This window comes from Eleginops maclovinus, chromosome 21, assembly GCF_036324505.1.
Source record: "Eleginops maclovinus isolate JMC-PN-2008 ecotype Puerto Natales chromosome 21, JC_Emac_rtc_rv5, whole genome shotgun sequence".
NCBI lineage: Eukaryota > Metazoa > Chordata > Actinopteri > Perciformes > Eleginopidae > Eleginops > Eleginops maclovinus.
Window position 1 is genome coordinate 708,616 of NC_086369.1, and position 18,000 is coordinate 726,615.

The 18,000-nt window shown below is 44.3% G+C and overlaps 1 protein-coding gene across 1 annotated transcript in view; it reads left to right on the forward strand.

Moving 5' to 3' along the window:
• The window catches only part of ptprn2 (protein tyrosine phosphatase receptor type N2), a 94,812-nt gene that overhangs the window by 14,259 nt on the left and 62,553 nt on the right, over positions 1-18,000 (forward strand). Inside the window, exons 3-9 of the mRNA XM_063912198.1 lie at positions 5,336-5,449; positions 10,500-10,726; positions 12,825-13,242; positions 13,322-13,573; positions 13,715-13,755; positions 14,236-14,301; positions 14,690-15,051. Of these exons, the coding sequence (XP_063768268.1) occupies positions 5,336-5,449; positions 10,500-10,726; positions 12,825-13,242; positions 13,322-13,573; positions 13,715-13,755; positions 14,236-14,301; positions 14,690-15,051 (1,480 nt within the window). The remainder of the gene's footprint in view (positions 1-5,335; positions 5,450-10,499; positions 10,727-12,824; positions 13,243-13,321; positions 13,574-13,714; positions 13,756-14,235; positions 14,302-14,689; positions 15,052-18,000) is intronic.

Consider the following 18,000-nt stretch of genomic DNA (forward strand, 5'->3'; position numbering starts at 1 on the left):
CTCTCCAAATAGGACCGCGATTGCCGCTGCAGATAAGCAATCCTTTCGGGGATGTTTTGGCTCGGAGGGCCCTTCATCACATTCCGCTGCCTCTTCGGTCTCTTGGTCATCGGCCATGGACAGGAGGGTTCTCACCTCGGCCTGAACTGTGTCACGCACCTCATCAGTTGTGAACCTCAGGTGTTTGTGCCTGGGATCTAAAAATGAGGCAATGTAGGCGACTTTTCGTGCGCTGCTGGTATCCGCAGGTGCAAGCCGCGCTTTCAATGAGGTCGCCACATTTTTTTTGAAATTTGTGACTTTGTTGGACTCCTCTGGGACTTCCTTGAGATGCTTAGACAGAAGATTTGCAACCACCGGGTAAATCATGGATAGAGAGACATTTGACTCTCCGCACAAGGCGGTAGTGGCGCATTTCAGGGAGTGCAGCACTGGCATCAGTTCCTCCATCACAGTCCAGCTATCATCGGCCAGTTCCAGTGTGCGCGCGTCTGGTAGCTTAGTGACAGTCCTGTCCGACAAGACAGCGCACACAGCCCATCTCTGCTCTAGCAAGCGTTCGAACATGTCATATATTGAATTCCATCGGGTACGGCAGCTTTGCACTAACTTGTGGCCAGGGACGTTTTGGAGCTGTTGCTTTTGCTTCAGTGCTTCTGTTGCCACCGTGCTATGGTGAAAGTGAGATACAAGGCGATTGGCAGCTTTAACGACGTGGTTTATGTTTTGCAATTTGAACCCGTCATTTGTAGCGAGTTGAAGGGTGTGCGCAAAACAAGGCTGCGAGTCCCATCCCAGCCCAGCCTGGGAATTGGCGAGAACAATGTTACTGGCATTGTCGTGTACACAGGCAGTGACTTTTCCAGTGAGACCCCAGTGATCCCTCGCATTAGACAGGACATTTGCCAGATTATCAGCCGTATGCCGCTCAGGCATGGCTTTGGTCTGCAGAACAGCGCTCCGCATCTCCCATTCAAGCATGTAATGACAGGTGACTGTGACATATGATTCAGTGGTCAGTGCCGTCCACGAATCTGTGGTTAGGGACACTTTATCGGCATTCTCTAAATCATTGCGTAGGATGCTTGCATTTTCAATGTGAAGTTTTTCGAGTCTGCTAGTGATTGTTTTCCGACATGGAACTTTGTATTCAGGCTCAACAAAGTTCATCAACTCTCGAAACCCCTCTCCTTCCACAAAGCTTATAGGCAGCATATCTTTTGCTACCATCTTCGCGAGAAGCGCCGTTACTTGTTCAGCACGCCTAGCATTCATCTTAGTAGACCTCACCATGAACGCGGCAACTGACTGCTGCTGTCCCGAAGTCACTTCTACGGGGTGTCTCGCTTTCAGGTGGTTGTGCATGGTAGTGGTTGATTTATGGTATGCCAGCTTTACCTGGCAGAGATTGCATTGAACTTCATTTTCGCTGATCAAAGTAAAGGAGGATCATACAGAACTTTTACTAGCTCGCTGCATTGTTGTAGCCTGAGCAATCGCACGTTTCAAATTCTTCTTCTGTTATTTTTTGTTTACTGTTATTGTTTCGCCTACTGTACTCTACTCCTACTGTAGCGGCATCTTCTGGCAGAATTTGCATATGTCAGCTTAAATATCGTTTAGGGACTAGGAAACCTCTTCATTCTTTTTTTTACCACATGAAACGTAATTAGGTTCGGACGTATATTTCTATGTAAACAATGCGACATTCTTTCCCAGTGAAACGCAATAGGCCTACTAGTCAATGCGGCAATACAATAAAAAAAAATTAAAAAAATTAAAAAAAAAAACAAAAAAACAATCAATGCGGCATTCGAAATGAGTATTCTTTATTCGAACGTGTCACGAATATTCGACTATTCGAAAATCGTGTCCCAACCCTAGTTCAGAGGGGAGCTGTGTGCGGGGAAACTGCTGACACCTCGACAGAAACCCCCCCAGGCTCCGAGGGAGTCGTGGAAGTTTATATTACATCGGAGTAAAATGCAAATCTGTGACGCGGAGCGTTATTTATTTTCCGTTTTCTCATTGTCTTTTTTATTTCCAGTCCAAATGTGAATTGGCCCTCTCATTCTAAAATATCAAATCAAAGTTTATTGATAAAGCCTGAAGCTTTACGTTTTTCTCAGTGGGCTTTACAGATTAACAGACATGAAGCCAAAACACAAGAAATAAACGTGAAATACAGATAAAATGCAACTAAAAGCAATCAAAAGACAATAAAATACAACAAAAAGACCATAAAATGTAGGATTCAGGAGGTAAAACATAGGGTAACCAGCTTTAAATATAGGCTTTATTAAAAAGGAAAGTCTTCAGACACTAAGTCTTTGGTCACCGTCTGCCTCCCTAAGACGGCAAGAATATAATCACAGTTACTAAGAAACAAATGCAGGAGCAATCTCCGTCTGACTGACGAAGACCAGCAGACAGAGGAAGAGTGGGAGTAACTGGGTCTGACACTTCGTCCCTGAAGGAGTAACCTGGTTTATTCTGGGATGGAACAGCCATGCTCCTCTTCCTTACCCTTCCTCCCTCCTGATGTTGCCATGGAAAGCAGCTGAGGGGGGGGGGGGGGGGGGGGGGGGGTGTCGGGAAGAAACTGCTCTCGTGGTGTCAGTCAGAAACCATTTATACCTGGCTGGTCCCCCAGATTTGAGTTATTTGAACTCTACTCTCCACATTAAATCATCTTTAAAGGATTACTCTGTAGTAAGAAGTCTGCATATGTTTTCTATTGTAGATGTTTGTCATTGATTGATGGTGTAGCTCAATTACCACCCTCCCTTTATCATTAGCTCTTCTGCTGTCACGTCTCATTTTGCTTCCAGCCTTTCCAAATCTTTATTTCAGTCTCCAGGGGAAGAACTCTCAGAGGTTCCTCTCAAAGCAAACACAATGTGATTACCCTGAGACAGGAAATGCATTTTAATTTGATGCAACTCTCCGGAGTCTTTTACTGGTTTGATAAGCAGAGCTAAAGTACAGCGGATAAGTGCTGCCAGTTTCCCCCGAGGGCACACGTTGTCTCGTGCTTAACACTTAACCGACAGTGTTTCATCGACTGGTGGTTATTCTGTGGTCTGAACGTCGGCAGAGTATTTTAGATTTAAATGATTTAGGTGATGCAGCTATTGATCAATGCATGCGAGAATCTGCAGGAGCGCTGGCGCACATCTAAGAATAACATACACTTATTAAACTGTACAAAAAGTTTGGAAACTACAAGGGGATTTAGGATCAAAACAAGGTGTAATAGAGCTAATTCATATTCCACAGCCAAATTGAACAGGGTGTGTTTTGAACTAGTTCATCTTTATTTAGGTCTGTATTTACATGTAGATTGCAGAGCATGCATTAGTGTAATAATTATCATTTCAAAGCCAGTTTTCAGATGCTGAATAATCTGTTCTTTAAGCTTGTTATTTTATTTATTAGCAGACTACATCTGGACGGTCTCGGTGCATTGATTTACACCTGTCCCCATGCGTCTCCATTTGAGTCCTGAGACAGCCTTTGAGCAACGCTTTGCTGACTGTCAGCTCCACTGTTGGCTCCTCTTGTCCCACAGCATTAGCCTTCACAGTTTAAAGAGTTTCAGCAGCAGCCGGATGTCTGTCAGAGACACCGTCTGGATTTACAGCGCTTTACCTTCTTTTGGGTGAAAATCTTCCTGTCAACATGGCACTTAACCAGACGTATCGCTTCCCTTGAGTGACACTGATTTGCTGGACCTGAGGATTGATTGATTCTTTGGAGCCGCTTCATGCATTATTGATCGGGGTTCATTTGCAAATGGATGCATTATCAGCTTAATATTTCCCTAACAAAAAGCAACTGTTCTGATCTGCGTTGATACAGAGTTTGCAGTGTGCATAGAGTAATGTATTTCCTGGTAGTAAAGCACCTCTCGTTTCTATTTATAACCTGTTTGCAAGACTGTGTGGTTGCTATGAGGAATGTCCCTGACAACGGAGAAGGAAGTGTTCAGTGGTACCCGTTGCCATGGAAACCAATTAGAGATGCAGAGCGTGAAGCACTCACTGGTTTCCTGTCACCATCCTCTGCTTATTGCTTACATAATACGTGTTTCATTAGGAGAAATACATCGTACCGGAAGTCAGAGAACAGAGGGGTTGGATTCTGTCTTTTCAGACGTCTGTGATGCATCTGTAGGTGGGAGCTTTTCCTCTGTAAGGATCCCAGAATATCTCCTGTGTTGTCTATGCTAATTCACCTCCTCCCACGGGCGACTTGCTGTACAGAGCTGTCATTAAACAGGTCTCAGACAAAGGCGGGAGTCAGGGAAACACTTGATAGAATAAGAATTCAAACTAGTACCTGATAGCATCTTCTTCTGACTAGAGCATTGATCTTGCTAATGCTACGTTTAGCTCACTAACTACATAACCAGCTACAGTATTTACAACAGAAAGGGTTACCCTAAACGTCCCCCCCTTCCTATCAACATGTCAGACCCCACAGATGATTAAGAGATATTAAGGATGATAAATGGCATCGGAGGAGCAGACAGGAAATAGCATCGTGTCTCTGACATCAGTATTTGTGTGTACTCTCCGGTCCCCGACCACACGGCCCCCAACGTGTCAACGAGCATCAATCCCACCAACGATGTTTGCTGTCACTGTCCGACATCTCGGGCCTAATTAATGGGACGCTGTGGTGCATGACAAAGTGTTGATTCACATCATTACATCCCATCTAATAACACACGCTCGCACAAGGTAGTATGCATTATTACACACACACACACACACACACACACACACAGCTTTACTCTGCAGGATTCATCTCCAGAGATCGTCTAACAGGAGGACTTTAGCTGTGGATTTCTCTCCCTCCACACATCATTTATATTCCAGGCGTTGCGTCCCCTCGCTGCTTTCTGAACCCGGATTGTCAGCACCCCTCCCTGAGGTCTAGACCGGCCTTTGTGATGTGGAGCTGATAGCGATGACTGCTGCGTAAGTCGCCTAGCAACCCGTATTGAGTGAGGCGGGCGGACCGTGCCGATAGGGAGATTAACGGGGTCTCTGATAACAGTCGTTCCCGACATGAACGCCTGCTTATCGAGGGGCTGTCAGCCTGTACCTCCATCAAAACAGGAAGTCAGATAGTGTTGCTCTCACTAGGAAAACTAGTCCATGCAACAGTCTGTTAATGAAAAATGTCAGGCTGCAGAGTATTCAGCCATTAGAGTATTTCAACTGGGTAAAAAAATGTCTTTGTGCTATTAAAATATAGCCTTTCTTCTTCTTCTTCTTCTTCTTCTTCTTCTTCTTCTTCTTCTTCTTCTTCTTCTTCTCTTCCTCAGATGAAGTGTTTGGAAGGTGTCAGGAGCTGGCGGCTGCAGACCTGTACACGTACGATATCTCTTCCTCTGCTCTGCAACGCCTCAGGACCCTGCTGCAGAAACTGGCTCACAGAGGTAAATCCTGCCGATAGAAGTAATCAGATTACAGGGTAACAATGCATCTTGAAATAAAGATCGATATAGCATCCCAACCATGCTTGTCAGCTGCCATCGTTTGATGCCAAATAACCCATCCCCTAACCCGTCCAGTTGGCTGGTCTGCTGGTGGGACATTTAGAGCTATGGATGAGTAAGTGTGCGGTGTGCAAAGTAATCACATCAGAATCTCTCATACTCAATCAATGGCACCTGCTAATGTTCAGCAGGGGAATTAAGGGTTCAAATTTCTGGATTGACTTCATGTCCGATGGTTGTAACAGTGTGGGAAAATGACTAAAGCCTCCATCATATCATTATCATAAAACGCCTAAAAATGTGATTTATGTCAGAATAAAAGACCTAAATGGTGACATAACCTCGACTTTCCTTGAAATAAATAAGAAATGTGATAGTAAGTGGAGGCTAAATCATGCAGAAACATCCCTAGAGTCTCACATCTGTGTCTCGGGAATTTTAATTAATGCATTTGTATGAAATAACAGACCAGTGTCCCAGGAAAATGATTTTAAAATGGTGATTCTCTGCATCCTGTAAGTGCCGCAATGACCCACCAGGGGGCAGTAGACCCCTTCAACATGGAGCGTGACCACTCGCATCAAAGGTCCAGATATAATTGGCTTTGCCGGCCACTCTGAAGCTTAATGTCTCTTAACAGGCGTGAACCGCTGCTGGAATCCATTAAGCAGTCAGCCAGAGGAAATCAGAAGAGGTGGCTGAAAAAACGCAGGGATGAATATTAAGCGAGGCGAGGACACACATTTATTCTAATTACTGCTCGGAAATAAACAAGGGGGGATAAGGAGTCATTTTTTAAGCAGCGTTTAATGCTTTTCATCGACAGACTCTGACCTTGTGTTTGCAGACACAGACATTACATCATCGCTTTGAATCATTTCCCCCCTTTTTTCTGTCCTGCATTACCTCCCGATGAGTCCACAATGCACTGGCTATTCTTATCAGCTCCACAGCTATTGGAGTGTCATCTTCGAGACGCGGTTATTGAGACCATTGTACAGTTACATTGAAGAATGAATCGATTTACAGTCCTCTTTATGTGCCATCAGGGCTGCAGGTAGATCTCTGCTCAGTCATGGAGATCAACAGGGACTTACCCTTGAACAAAAGGCTCGTCTCGATGCGTCCCCCATCGGCAGATCTCGATGTCTGCTATTACATATTTTGCCCACAATGAACGTCTGAATGCACCGCCCCCGTCATCCCACGGCAGATTACTTCTATATTACACAGCACCTGAAGCCCTTAGTATTCACGGCGTGCAGTCTCAGTGTGTTCAGAGCCAGGCTGCTGCTGTCATAAAGGCCGACTGGAGTGATACACACAGAAGGTAGTGACTGTAGTGCATTCATTATATGTGCAAGATATTTAGAATTATGGAGCATTTAATTTTTCTAACCACTGCCCCTGAACACCAGGTGTCCAATAGTTTAGCAACCATAAGCTGTGCATATGTGTCTACTGTCCAGCTTTGGATTTCCACACATTTGTTCTAAAAATATATCTAATTAAATTCCTATTAATATGCTCTATTAAGCATCCAAATACCATGTATGATTATTATTTTTTAAAGCTACAAATGTTAGCTTAACACGGAATATTTAGCTTTCAACCTTAGCATTATTTAGCTACGTCATTAGCTATTAGCCTACAAAATGTTTAGGTGTTGCAGTATACATTATATTTAGCTAACTTGCTAACGCCTAAAATTATCTGTAGTTATCTCTGTTACAAAAATGTAGACATAAATTACATTTTGTATTAATATACCTTTTTAAAAGCTGCAAATGATAGCCTAACACAGACTGTTTAGCTGACTACCGTAGCATTATTTAGCTACGTCATTAGCTATTAGCCTACAAAATGTTGACGTACGTTACGTTTAGCTCACTTGCTAAAAACAATCATCTGTAGTTATCTCTGTTATAAAAATGTACAAATAAACTACATTTTGTATTTAAATGATCTATTAAAGCTGCAAATTAGCTTAAAACCAACTCAACAGCTTAGCTTCCTATGCCTATAGGGGAAACCTAGCGTTAGCATTAGTCAAAGAAACGGTCATGTCAGTAGCCTCTGCAAAATGTTTTAGCTAGCTTGCTAACGTCTAACAAAATATGTAGGTATCTCTATTAGACAAATATACAAATAAATCACATTTTGTAGTTACACTAAAGGCTCTATTAAAACCTGCAAATGTTAGCTTAACACAGACTTTATAGCATGCTAACTACAGTAAAAACCTAGCGTTAGCCTACTTTACAAAGAAAGGGCACATCATTAGCTACCAGGGGTGTCCAAACTAGGGCCCTGGGGCCAAATGCAGCCCGCGGGGCGTTGTATATCGGCCCTCAGCCAATTCCAAAGGATAATGGAATATGCTCGACCCTAACTTGAGTTTCTATGTTGTACTTCTTAAATATAAATGTCAAAGTACATTTCACAGTAGTAGTGTGTGTTAATAAGCCCACTTTTCAAATAAATGATGTCAAAGTTGAAATTATTTTTAGTTGTAGCTCGTAACGAGCTTCAAAAATACCCTTCCTAGTTCCTCTTATTATAACCAATCTGAAGATTCTGATTTAGGGGTTAAGCTGCTCACAAGATAAATGAAACCCTATGGAGAGCTATGTTGTACGCTGTTGGTTTTATTGAAGGATTTTCAAGTATCAACAATTGACCTTCATTTGATTGGTTTAGCTAACTTATGAGGCAGTATACCTCACCTCTAGTGAGTGGCCCAGCTCTTCGTACGTTTTTCTGATTGTTTTTTTAAAACTAAAATAGGCTTTTTGTAGCCTTAAGTATTGATAGATTTAGGAGCCATTCAGACATTTCTTTAGATTAAAATACAAATTGAATAAACCATTGGTTAAAGTAGCGTTAGCGTTAGCTTAGGATGGTCAATCAGGCTACAGAACATTTTTAAAACTAGTTTATCCCCTGCTTTTTTATTGCTGGTCAGTATTTATAATAAGATAAGTTGTACTTTATTTATTCTAATTTGGGATTTAATGCATGTAGATAAGACATTGCACATGAGTTAGAAGTAAATGAAAAAAGAGTCTATAGAGTCTACCTGAATATATATTGTCTGGTTCAGTCCTCTCCACATCAGGAAGCGTCATGTCAGAAAGAGACGTCTTGATTCAGCACGTCTAACTACACTAACCTGGAGTCGATTGACCTCCTGACCCCGAGCCGAGCGCTGGACTCTCTCAGTGCTGACAGGTGAAGTGAGATGATGCGTTGTGACGTTTGCATTATCTCCATTGACAGGAAGCATCAGTCAGGCAGAGTCAGTGGGCATAAACTGTCACTGAAACCACGTCTCACCCCAACCCTACCTGCAGGAAAACAACAAAAACCCACTGTTGTTCCTCCTCATGCTCTGCTCCGTCTGTTCTTGACAACCTTGTTAGATTGTTCCGGAGAGGAGTCGGACACGCTAACATGCCACGAGGAAAACTCGAGTTGTTATGAGGAAAACAAGAGCGCTTTTATTGAGCTGTTCATCGAGAGTCCGTGTCCGGGAAGCAGGCGGGATCATTTCTGATAAAGCTTCAGGAGATTTTTACTCTGAGCTAAATTATATCCTCCACAGCGAACACACAGATCTCAAACTGGTGTGCAATTATGTCAATAAGACTGGGTTGAGGTGGTCAGGCTTTGTTCAAACACACAAAACTTTATTTAAAACATCTTCAGCAACTCAGCAACGCATGCAGCTGTTAGTTAACGCTGTGCATGTTTCCTCAAGTTGCTGAAGTATAAAGCTCCAGTAAAGAGATGACAAGTACATGTAATCACAAAGTATGAATCTCAATATCGCCTAGGGCAGCCAATGGGCTAGAACCGGCCCTGTCCTCAGGGGCTAAACCCAGCCCTGATTGCAGCCGGGATGATTATCTCTAATATACAACAGCGCCTCAGTGAGGCCACGGGTAGTTAACTGTCATTGCTGCACGGACGGATGGCTGAGCTGCGTTCCATAGCAGCGGAGACATACGCTGCTCAGCGCTGCCAGGATACGACCCGAGGCATCTGCAGCCGCTCTGCATTCAGATCCTCCTCTGCTGCGTATGAATATCTATGAGGAGAAAACTCACAAACTATGCGTGAGGGAGCTAATGAAGACGTGCTGCAGCTCTGTGTGAAGGTGTCGTTAAGAGCAGCATTGTTTCTGGAGACGTGGCGGCTAGTCATCTACATTTCTGTCTCATTAAAGCGTGCTTCTGCACGGAGATGGACTGCCATCAGTGTGATGTCCCTGGTATTTCTGTGGAATGCTGTGGCTCTCGGCTCCCCGGGAATGGGGCCATGTTTTAGACTCTTTTTTTTTTTTGCCCGGGCAGCTCCATCTGGTCCTGGCAGCGGTGCGCTTCGCCCAGCAGTTCTGCAGCCCAGATACTGGTTGGCAATTAGCAGAGATGTTGGCAAGGCGTCAGTGTGACACTCTCCCTGGGCTTGTTGACTCACTGTGGTGTGTGTGTGTGTGTGTGTGTGTGTGTGTGTGTGTGTATATACATGTGTCCGTACATGTGTGAATGACTGTCAATGTGACAGTTTTCTTAAAGAGTGCTGTTAGTTTATTTTCTCCCAATATTTCCACCATAACAATCTGATTTTTTTCAGTTTTTTGAAACGTTCTGCAGTTTTAAATGACATACTATGTACATATCTTACAGGCACTTTCTGTTCATAGTCCATACTGTATTATAAAACAATATCGTTATAGGTGAAAGATCTAATTTACAGTTAATTGCGTTACTTTGTTGGACCATGCCGGTATTTCAAAGATATACAGTATATTACAGCACAAAATGTGTTACCCAGAAGTCTGCTCCTGGTGTCAGAGTTCCTCATTTAGATATTTTAATCTAACTAATGTGAAATTGTCCAATGAATATCCAGCTACTTAATGGATCAATGACTCTGAACATCAGAGTAGCTGCAGCTCAAACCATCTGAACCCCCTGTTTGTTTCCAGGTTTGACCTGGCAGGACGACCTCACCCAGCAGGTCGTCACTCGAGAGCTCTCCAAACTGAGGACGGTTCCCATCCGCCATCAGGCCCCTGCTCAAAGCCCCCCCCTGAACGCCTACAGCGGCTCCAGAGACTGGAAGCTGAGCAGAAACATGCAGCAGTACCTGACGGGCCTGGGCTTCCTGACTGATGGAGCACCGGGAAGCCACCGACCGGGAGCCGTCGTTCAGGTAACACTCTCTGTGGAGTTTCAAATTCAGGGTACAGTGTCCTTCCCCTTCTTATAGACAGTCACTGGATCGGCTGAATCATCACATAGCTATCATATGTCTAGAACCATGTGTCCTGATTCTCTTCCAGGTCATCATACATCCTCATATGCACCTGGTCCTTCGTTATCATGTGCACCTCTGAGCTTTAAAGAGTACCTTCAGTGTTTCCCAACACATTGATTGGATTGGATGTGACTAGGGCAGAAAATAATGCAGAAAAGTTTTAAGGAAAGACTTAAAGGGGTGTCTATTCTTCACAAGGATGGATACTCAACATGGCTTTGAGAGGAGCTTTTTTTACGACACAATGTGACACGGTAAAAACGATACGATATGAAACAAAACTAAAAGGTATGGAGCGATTCAATACATGACAGTTCAATACGGGAAGATACAAAATACCCCGGTTTGAAACGATACGAAACAAGCATATTCAAGATGGAAAAACACTCTCTGTCTTTATTTTTAAAAACTTAAGATCCAGTGTTTTCTAAACTTGGGACTTTCATAATAAGGTGCAGAAGTGACGCTTTTAAAAAACGTACCATCTGCACCGTAACCTCCAGAGATGTAGTGTGAGGTCCGGGGTTAGGGCGGGTAAACAAACAAACAGAGTGTTTTCCTCGACTAAATAATAGAAAGGCTTCTTCTTTATTCCTTTTGAAATGGAGTCAGTGTGCCCTCTCACTGCTTTTGTTTCTGGCTCTCCCCCCTCTCCCACTGAGCAGAGCCCCTCTCACACAAAGCTGTCCCATAACCCCTTTACATTATTCACCGCTCATATTTAGGGTCTTTGTGTGGAAGGCGCTCTGCTTCCTGCAGCCGTGATGCAGGGTTGAAGAGTTCAGGACCTTCCTTATTGATGAGGCGGGGGCTTTTGTTGTGCAGCGTGATGGAAAAAGGCAAACATGGTTAGCGTGAATGGCGGCGCACCCCCGTCTCGCTGTGCTAATGCCATTATGGCCCCTCAGTATAGACTGACATTTCCTCTATATACATTTTGAAGGGCCGAGAGGAGCACCGGGGGAGATAGTGGATATAAGGCTGGATCTGATTCAAGAAGGCTTCTCTCACAGAGGACAAAATCACACATTCTGGTGCCAGTTCTAATATGAAAAACACAATGCCAAATGGTTAAAAGACTAAATCTGAACCCTAGTGTCTATGTTTCTAGATAAGGCTTTGCTGCTGCCTCTCTGACAGAAGGGAAGGGATATGCTTTTTAAAGTTTGTAGTGGAAATGCCTGAAATGAGTCTCTGAGTGACGCTATCTCATCTCTGATTTCCATAATGCAATTTCCAAGGGCAGTTGTCTTTGATCTAGAATCCCCTATTCATATCCTGTCCTGTCCATAAAGCCCAGGTTCGCTTCTCTTTTCAAACCAAAGCCTGTCACAACACCGCTGACCTCATCTAGGGTTCAAATGTGTGAAAAAAAATCAATATTAATGTGAAACTAGGTTGAATATCCATCATATGAATGTTGTCACGCAGCTTTCTGATGCTCTTCTGAGGGAGAGCATGCTAACTTGCCTATGCTAACGCCTTCACAATTACAATGCTAACATGTTATTCTACTAACTAAGTGCACCTTCTTCGTTTTGCTCGTTAGCATGCTAAAATATGCTAGTGCTAGGAAGGCTAAGAGTTATTTGACAATACTCTAAATGTGCTAACTTAGGGCGCAGCAGTGTGAAATGCTAACTTGAGCATGCTAACGTGTTCACAAAGACAATGGTAACATGCTTGGTTCATTATCTTCTATGTCTATCATCTTAATTTAGCCTGTAAGCATGCTAAAATATGCTAATTAGCACTGTATGCAAAGAACAGCTGAGGCTAATACGTATGGTTTTAGGATTCATCGTCTTGAGGTCATAAATGTCAGAACGCTCTTTAAAGGCAAAATGTCTGATAGTTGTGGAGACATTACAGTCTAAGTTTAGCTTGTTAGCATGCTAAAATAAGCTAATTAGCACTGTATGCAAAGAGTGACGCTGCTAGCACGGCTAAAAGAAAATACTCTGACTGTGCTAGCTGGTATTATGTGTTGCAGAATGAAGACGTGAAGTCTGAAGGCGACCTGGAGCCCAGCCGGTCCAAACCAAAGCAGGGCTGGAAGGAGACGACCATCTACCACCACCAGAAGGGGGCCGGCCAGCCTCCGGTCACCAAAGTGTTTACCCAGAGCGGGGAGGGCAAACACCCCAAGCTCAGCCCGTCCTATGCCAACCGGGACGCGGGGAGGAACAAACTGTTAGCCGGCCAACTGGAGCGACTGCTGTCTGAGGTACCGAACACTCAGCAAGGAGGAAACGGAAAGGTCCACTACCTCAGCTACATCCGTCCAGCGCCGAGCGACCATGCAGAGGTGGCTTTACCCTCCAAAACCCAAAGACCGAATCTAGACAGACTCCTGTTTAAGGCTAGCTCGAACCACCCGGCTGCCAAAGAGCCTCTCAGCGCCGTGGACGGTGAGACCTGCTCTCCACTCTCTGAGTTTCATCCTCTCCATGTCACAATGATTCTGTAACTTTCCTCTCTCCTGTGCAGAGCGGTTCATCCAGAACATGGTGAGCCAGCTGGGGAGGCACAGTGTTCACTTCGAGTCTCTGATGGGCAAAGACCTGGACCACCTGGCGGGGGTCATCGCTGGAGCGCTGCATGAGGGAAAAGAGGGTCGTCCTGATGCTGGAGCCAAACCAGGACTATGGCCCGCTGAATCCAGGCCAGTCATGCAACTGAAAGAAGACCTGAAGCCAGAGCATCTAAACCAGGAGGACTCACCAAGACCAGTGGAGCCAGGTGAGCGTTTGTTTTGGGCCACAGATAGAGTTTTCTAAGTTATAGATGCACATAAACTCCTGCCAAATGTATTTTGGAGTCCTCCTTTCCTCACGTACGTTTTCACACAATCTGCTCTCATAATCTGTGTTTTGTTTCCAGGCCAGCAGATATCCGCTGCAGACAAAGAGCCCGTTGACAAGGTGATTTAAAAATTACTCTATTAAACACAAATTGGTTTCTCAGGGACAGAGAAGCACTGTGTCCACGTTTCAGAGCTACCTCAAAAGTTGTGGAGACATTTACAACTCATAAAATCACTTGAGAGCCTCCAATATATTCATGTTTTCAGTGAGTCTGCATTGAATATACCCTTTATATGAATTTGTAATGATTTGTAAGGAAAAAAGGATGTAATTCGACCTTGCAGCAGTTCTTAGACATAGAACATTTTCAGTGAATGCAACACAAATTCCTTTAAATGACTCGTATAAAAGGAGTTTTTTAGAATTCCTCACCACTTTTGAAACTCTCCTTAAAAGCAATGTATGGTAGTGTCCTAATGCAGCTCAGAATTCCTCTATTTGTCACAATAAGAGCAAAAACAGATAGAAATGAGTTAAAATACACATAATGCTGTTAGTCTGTGGTGTTGTTGTTAAATCTCCTCTGATTTACCGCAGCACGCAGCGTTCTTCTCCAAGCTGCTGGAATACCTCAACATGGAGCCCTTCAACGACGGTCCACAGGTCAGTGCTGGAAGTCCTTGCTTAAGTTAAAGTACAATCAGTTCTTATGCATATGTACATATTGACACACCCTACTCTACGCTGCTGATCATACTTCTTATTTATTATAGATTTAGCATGCAGCACATCATGCACTTTCATTTTGGGACACGTTTTAACATTTCTTTGATCATTTTCTACATTTTGTTTTGCAATTTTTACAATATTTTTAATGTATATCACCTCATATTCTTAAATGTTCCTCATATGCTACTTTTGATCTAATATATTTGTATGCGTAGTTTCTTATTATGTAGGTGTGGAGAGCTGTTTATATGACAGTAAAAGTCAAACAGATATACCTTGAATCTTGCCCTTAAGTTCGGTTCCTTCCCCCCCTCTTCCACAGGTCAGCGTCGGAGCGCCGGCTGCCCTCCGGAAAACTGTCGGACAGGAGAACGTCCAGAGCCGGACAACGCTGGGTCAGGTCCCCGCTGCGCTCCGCTTGCAGGAGAAACCCCCGAAGGAAGGCTCCCCCCTGAGGCTAACGGTGGGGGCTGCAGACGGGCCGGACGCCTCTGTGGACTCGGCGGTCCAGAGGTGGATGCAGGCGGGGAAACAACAACAACAACAACAACAGCAGGAAGAGGAGGAGGAACCACAGAAGAAGAAGGACGTGAAGGTGAAAACTCAGCTGGTCCACGTGGCGGTGAAGGAGTTTTCCAGCAGAGGGAAGGACCGGCACTTTGGATACATCATCACCGGATCAGAGTGAGTACGATGAGGATTATGGGCGTAATATAGGTCCAATACCCAGTGTAATACCAGTGGAATACCAGTGGAATACCAGTGCAATATGGGTGTAATATGGGTGTAATATGGAAGATAGCAGTCAGTTTATCATCCTGAATATTGAAGCCTGTTTGAGGGAGGAGGAGAAAATGATCAGCACTGCAGCAGTCTCTGGGTCTGTGGATAAAGATGGAATTGAGTGTCAATAACCTCAGTCCTATAACTGAAATCCCCACGCTGTAAAAGCTCCTCTCTTCTTCTTCAGCGGTTATTATAAACCGGCTTTACGTGGCAGTTTATTGCTCCTCTTCCTCTTCCAGCTCTCCTCTAAACCTCACATATGTCTGCTTTGTTCACTTCCTTAAACCCTGTCTTCACACGACACACTCCCGTGTAAACCCCCCCCACATATCCAGTCTTTACGCTGCAGAAATCCTTTGTGTGCTTCACCTGATTACAGCAGGGAGGATTTACCCCTCAGTGTGGGGGGGGGCGTTATCAAGTGTCAGTGTGTGTCCTTCACCTGTTCAACACACACGTGTTAGAGCCTCATGGTGCAGTCTCCGTCACGTTAATGCCACACATGTTCCCCTGCTCTGCGGCGCCTCCAAATTGTGTTATTTTGTGTTGGTTTTTCCTGGTTCAAGCTTTATCAACATTTACCTGCCAGAGAAAGCCTTTAAAGGTACTTTATTCAGTAAAATCACTTATCCAGGTGAGAAACTAAGCATTTAGAGCACCAATATGTGATCATTTAATAGTGTATATTTGAGAGTTTCAAGGGATATTTGGAGCTGAGAGGCGCCATATGAGAGCAGCCTGTCAGCTTAAAAACTGCAAATTTAACCATAAAATCTGAAATAATAATTCCAATTTCAATTACAAGCTTGTTAGAAAGGTAGCTCATGTTCGCTGGATAACTAGGTAGATAGACAACCAACGTTTGCTACACAGATGGGTAACGTTTGATAGCTAATTGGTACACTAAAGGGCTAATTGAATTTGGATTTTAAGTTGGTTTTATACATCTGACCTGTTTGAGACTGAGAGTCGCCTTCTGAGCTGATGTTTTGAAGAGATAGCTTTGAACAGTTTTGTGGGGGGGTTCACTGGTTCTGCATTGAGTCCATGGAGGGAAGAGAGTGAGGGTAACAGTAAAAAACAAAAGGATTTAGAGAATTAAAAGCTCCTTGTTCCCTCATGTTTGTGTTTGGATCCCACTCAGTGTGTATTTATAGCATCCCTCTCTCTCGTTGTGCATATTTAATAATGACATCATCACAAAAGCTCCAGAGGTAAGGAGCAGGTCACCTTCTGAATAAATACCTCCTCCTCCTCCTCACCTACACCGGGCCTACAGAGAGGCTGCAGACCTCGTGATTGCACGGTTGTTATCCATTCGCACCCTGCAGAGAGGCTACAGCTATTCTGACAGCTCCTGGAAGTGGGGGGGTTTGGGGAATAGAGGAGGAGGAGGAAGAAAGGTATAGAGAGAATAAGACAGAGAAACCCAAGGGGGGAAAGTGCGAGCATCAACAACCCAGTCACTCCCGCAGCTGGGATGCAGACGTGTGTGGAATCGCTTCGGAGGATCTTTAACTTTCAGAAAGAAACACGTGGAGAACCACCCACTCTCTCGGGGGGGGGGAAATATCTCAGCGTCATTTTAACCTTGAAAAATAACTGAGAAGCTGAAATCATTTAGCTGAAAATGCATATTTTTGCTTCTTTCAGGCTCATATTTTTGGGGCTTTCCCTCTCATGTAGTGTCTTCTATAGGTTTCAGTGCATGTAAATGGTCTGCAAAGGCTAAAATTCCCACAATTAGACTCCTTTGTTTTACTTCCGAAACACAGTGACATCACTTGCGCTCCTATTGTACGTCATAAGGGGACGGGACATCTCTTCAGGTTGACCAATCACAACAGCGTGTAAAATCAGTGATGTCTCCATGCTCTAATGTTCAGAAAGCTCTCTATGCTTCTCATCCTGCCTGTGCTGCACGACTCTTTTCACCCTCTGTCTGAAACCAGAGCCCAGTCTGCTCTAATTGGAGTGATTTTAGCCTCTGCAGACCGTTTACATGCACTAAAACCTACAGAAGACACTACAGGAGTGGGAACATGCTCTCCACACTGAAATTGACTCATTTCTGAATCCGAACTCTGTCTGGTTCTGATCCAGGACTCTGCTGCTCCCTCAGGTTAAGCTGTCGGCAGTAAACCTGTTTTCTGTGTGTGTGTGTGTGTGTGTCTGTGTATGTGTGTGTGTGTGTGTGTGTGTGTGTGTGTGTGTGTTTGTGTGTTTGTGTAATGCCCCTCCTCACCCCCGAGATTGCCTTTGTTTGGTCTATTTCCTCGGCGATTTACTCTCTGAGTGTGCCAGCAGTCTGAGCTGAGATGAGGCATGGCTTTATCAGACCAGCCATTACACTTCACCTCCGTTCCATTTGCACCTTATTATTCTCAGAGCGAGTGTGTGTGTGTGTGTGTGTGTGTGTGTGTGTGTGTGTGTGTGTGTGTGTGTGTGTGTGTGTGTGTGTGTGTGTGTGTGTGTGTGTGTGTGTGTGTGTGTGTGTGTGTGTGTGTGTGTGTGTGTGTGTGTGTGTGTGTGTGTGTGTGTGTGTCTACGATGTGTCATCCTGTTTTACCCTGTGTGTGTGCAAAGACAGAAAGTCAATGTGTGAGATGAGGGAGGGAATGATGCAGCCATTACACCTCATGCAGGTTTCCATTTGCACCTTATTGTTTGTTTCATTGCTGGAGAGAAAAGCCGCTGATTTACCAAACAGCTGATCCCTTTGTGTATGTGTCCGCAGTTTTGGGGAGTAACAGGTAATCAGGATACACAATATAACTGTATAAACGAGTGTATGTTGCATGCTCCTGGACCTCCATACCTGACCCCCTGCTGTCTCCGTTCCCTCCC